This window comes from Alligator sinensis, unplaced genomic scaffold (assembly GCF_000455745.1).
Source record: "Alligator sinensis unplaced genomic scaffold, ASM45574v1 scaffold1006_1, whole genome shotgun sequence".
Taxonomy (NCBI): Eukaryota; Metazoa; Chordata; order Crocodylia; family Alligatoridae; genus Alligator; species Alligator sinensis.
In genome coordinates this window covers 143,696-147,568 of record NW_005843279.1, presented here as the reverse complement: position 1 = coordinate 147,568, position 3,873 = coordinate 143,696, and the positions used below count along the sequence as shown (strand labels likewise).

Sequence of the window (3,873 nt, the reverse complement as noted above, 5' to 3'; positions counted from 1 at the left end):
GCATGGGCGGGAGCAGGTCGCGGTGCAGCGGGCGGGCGGGTGCAGGGGGCGCAGATGCTGGCTCGGAGGGATGCTGCGGCCAGGCCTGCAGGAGATGCTGCTGCTGCTGTGGCTGTCGGGGCTGAAAGCCAGTGCCGCTCCCACCTCCCCGCACCCCACTGCACATGCAGACATTGAGCTGCGGGTGATGAGTCACGGGCCTGGGGAAGGAGGGACCCCTGCCGCTTGGGTTCGGGCTCGGGCTGCCCCAGGGGAGAGAAAGCAGGGGGGTGTCCCTGCATAGCCCGCACCCCCCTGTAGAGTCCCCACATATCCCCCTGGTTGCTGAGCCCAGGTGCGCAGGTGTGGGAGCATCCTCGAGGCTGCCCAGGTGGCAGGGAGGACATGGCGGGGTCAGGCGGCACCCCTTGACCCCTGCGCCCCCAGGCTGCAGCTGGACTTGACAGGCCGCGCGAGCGCCCGCTCCTGCTGGGTGATAAAAAGTTCATGATTCGGCCCCACATTGAAAAAGGTTGGACACCCCTGCTCTAGAGGGTCTCTAGTCCAGCCCCCTGCCTGAGGCAGGATCTTCTCCGTCCAAATTGTTTTATACAAACAAACCCATTGTCCAGTCTCTTAAAAAACTATAGTCAACCCTGACACAACTACAAGACAAAAAGCCCTAAACTGCCACAGATAAAACAGGGGTGAGGGGTAGCACAGCACTCAATGCCTTCTGGTTCGAGGATTGTTATACTGTGCTTGAGAGACTCAAGGAAGAGGGCCATTCTCCCCTGCTACAGATGAAGATAAATCCTCCGCAGTCCATACTAATTAACCAGGGGGTAAAGATCTTTCTTGACTCCAAATATGTCAAGTGGTTTGACCCTGGGCAAGACCCCAGGATCTTCTGGGTTTAAGCCTCAGCAGGACATGCCAGTCAAACTCCCCAGCCCTGGCTGCAGGAAACACTCAGTGGTTCAGAGGAAGGCAAAATAACCCTGAAATGTAGCAGTTGCAAAGGAAATAAATTTCTATTTATGACATGGATCAGTGAATACACTGAGGGCTCGTATACACATGTAGAGAGACTGCTCCAACATCCTATAATTACAGTGCGTTGGAGCAGACTCAGTTAATTGAATCTGCTGGAGTATGGGATTAACTGTGCTCCAGCAGCTTCCAGCATAATGCGCATCAGTGTTCCTGTGCTGAAAAATGGCAGCAAGGGGCTTTAAACTAAAGCTCAGAGATGTGCTAAATAAAGCCTTGCCCCCTCTGCCCCCCGCCTCTCACACACACCACAGCCTCCTGGAGCACATCTGTAAATGCCCTCAGCATGTAGAGAAGGGCAGATTGCTTCAGAATCACAAGTGATATTGAAAAAGCCTTTTAAATAAATCCTCCTTCCCCTTAACGACCCTTAAAAGAGGAGCAACAACATACAACTTAGTGAATTTTACTTGATAAAAAATGAACAATGTTGCAGTGCACTGAAAATCCTTTAAGGATTCACGAATAACTCAATACTAGTAGGTAGATGCTAGCAAAATACCCAAGAAATACCCACTGAAAATTCACGTAGACAAACTTGAGACTACAAAACCACACTGCATTGATATTTTGAGTGACTGTGTCTGCCAGTTTCTCTAAGGTAAAATTTCAGAAGTTAGAGTGAGATAAAATCCAGATTCTCATAAACTACAAATACACAGGTAAATGGATTTCTATTATAACCCTGTGGAAATGCGAGTCATGTGTGTGTTTGCTTCATGTTTCACTTGGGTTCCAGCGGAGGTGGTTCCCTGTAGGGTTTGGATAGAAACTGACCTGATATATGAATTGCTGATTCTTTCTCTCGGTCGAGGAGGCTGTTCCTGATCCAACAGGACAAGTTCGGGTTTGAATCTCCATTTATGACAGCAGAAATTTCTGTTTCAAACAGGCCATTTGCCCTTGGGGATTTGATTTCAGAAAGCGATGCTATATGATATCCCTGGGCATTTCTCCACAGCACCTGGGGCTCTGGGTACCACTCAGCTGATCGACATATCATGCGGATCCCACCCTTCTGGTAATCCTCCACAGAGATGATAGGATTAGAGCCTAAAGCTAGAAAAGAAAGAAATTATATTTCTTAAATCTATGAGTCAATTTTGTAAAGGACTGTGGAAACCTTGTTTTCAAGAATTTCTAGATATTGCAGAGCAGGGCAGCAATTCTATTAACAACTATAGAGCCTAGATATTCCTGGATGTGATAGCTGAGAAATTTCATCATCAAATAGTCACTGAGTCAATAACAAATTATGGTCATTGAGATCTGATTTTGGTAGGTAATGAGGGTATTATAAATGACTGTAGCCTTCAGGCACAGGCTGTAGGATTCAGGGACTGAAACTCCACAACACGAAGTGCAGACTCTGGACCCAGCACAAGCCTAACGCATTAAGTTTGCATTCTAGCCATAAGCAAAGTGTAGCTAGTTGGAATCGTACTACACGATAGTGTGTTTTTATTGACCGAAGGCAGACATGAATAATTGTTGGTTGCCTTTAAAGATAATTTTCTGCAGAGCTACAAAGTATGGCTATAGCAAAAGTCCCAAAAGCCTGTTTCTGAGTGATCACAGAATGAAATGAACCTTTGCAGACATGACGTCTGGCAAAGGAAAGAAAGCAAATGGCATGTACAGCTGAAGCAGATCAGATTAAAGGGAGCACAAGGGCTTAATGCAGGTAATCCCAATATATGACATAATTGCTTCATTTTATAGTAATGATTAATGTAACTAAATTTATTGGATATTCTTTTATAATAGATACTTCTGTTCAAGTGTCTTAGATGTGAAAACAAAGCAGCCTCGTCAGTGAAACTCCAAATTAGGTAAAAGGAAAGGCATAAGAAATACTCCCTTCCCGGGTGTGTACATTTCATAGGAACATAAATCCCAACCAATTGAAATCATCCAAGTCCACAACAGAACTGGTTCAGTTCAGCTTCTAAAGTTCCCATGAAACAATGAAATTTGAACACAGGCAATCAGAGAACTGGTAGTAGATTATTAGAATAAGCCATATTTATAAAGAGAGGGTAAAGGCTGGAGGGGGGCGCCCCCATGACTGACTACAGATTGACAGGGTTCAAATTACATGGAAAAAGAAGCAAATTAGGACTGTAATTGAGGATTGGGATTTCAAAAGAGAAGGGTTTATTTTAGGAGAACAGCTGGGCTGTTCCAGTCTAGCAAAACACAGGCAGAAAGGGATATGTTTGCTCTATGTAACTATATTGGGAACTAAATATGACATACGATAAAATACTATTTAGGCTAAAAGACAATATTGATCCAAGAAAAAATGTATATAACTTGAATGTGAATAAATTTAGGCTGGAAATTACAAGGTCCTAAGCACTGAGATATCAAGAACAAAGAAAAACTAACTGCTTTTGAGATGTTGCTTAAAATTATTAAAATGCTGACAAAAAATGAAACATGTTTCTGAAATGTGAATAAAATTCAAATACAGTCTCTGATTGTAAAATAATTCATACATAGGTTCCATGAAGTTGGCATATTAAGAAAGAGAAAAAACCTGAAAACCATGCAGATATAAACTGACAGAAGCCACTGACCTGCTACCTCCAGTTCTATTACAGCTTCTTCATCATTAATACCATCAGCAACAAGGCAGTGGTAGTGCCCTTCATCTGAAGGCCTGATATTGACAATCCTCAAGGAAACATTTCCATGTGTGAGGCCATCTTTCCAAAACGCTGTCCTTCTCTTGTATTCTGGCATCTGTCCTCCAAAATCATCTCTCCCATCACGGTACAGATGAACATAATTTCTAAACTCAGACCGGAACCACCTCACTTCCATGTTCTCAACGCT

General features: G+C 44.2%; 1 protein-coding gene across 4 annotated transcripts in view; it reads right to left on the bottom strand.

The window, feature by feature from the left end:
* LOC112548564 (butyrophilin subfamily 1 member A1-like) overlaps positions 1-3,873 on the bottom strand; it is an 80,812-nt gene that overhangs the window by 62,018 nt on the left and 14,921 nt on the right. For 3 of the 4 annotated variants that reach the window (XM_025194701.1, XM_025194700.1, XM_025194702.1), the window contains exons 4-5: positions 3,615-3,861; positions 1,810-2,091 (exon numbers count right to left, since the gene is read on the bottom strand). The exons of the other annotated variant lie outside the window; for it this stretch is intronic. In XM_025194701.1, the coding sequence (XP_025050486.1) occupies positions 1,810-2,091; positions 3,615-3,861 (529 nt within the window). The remainder of the gene's footprint in view (positions 1-1,809; positions 2,092-3,614; positions 3,862-3,873) is intronic. 4 annotated transcript variants of the gene reach the window in all.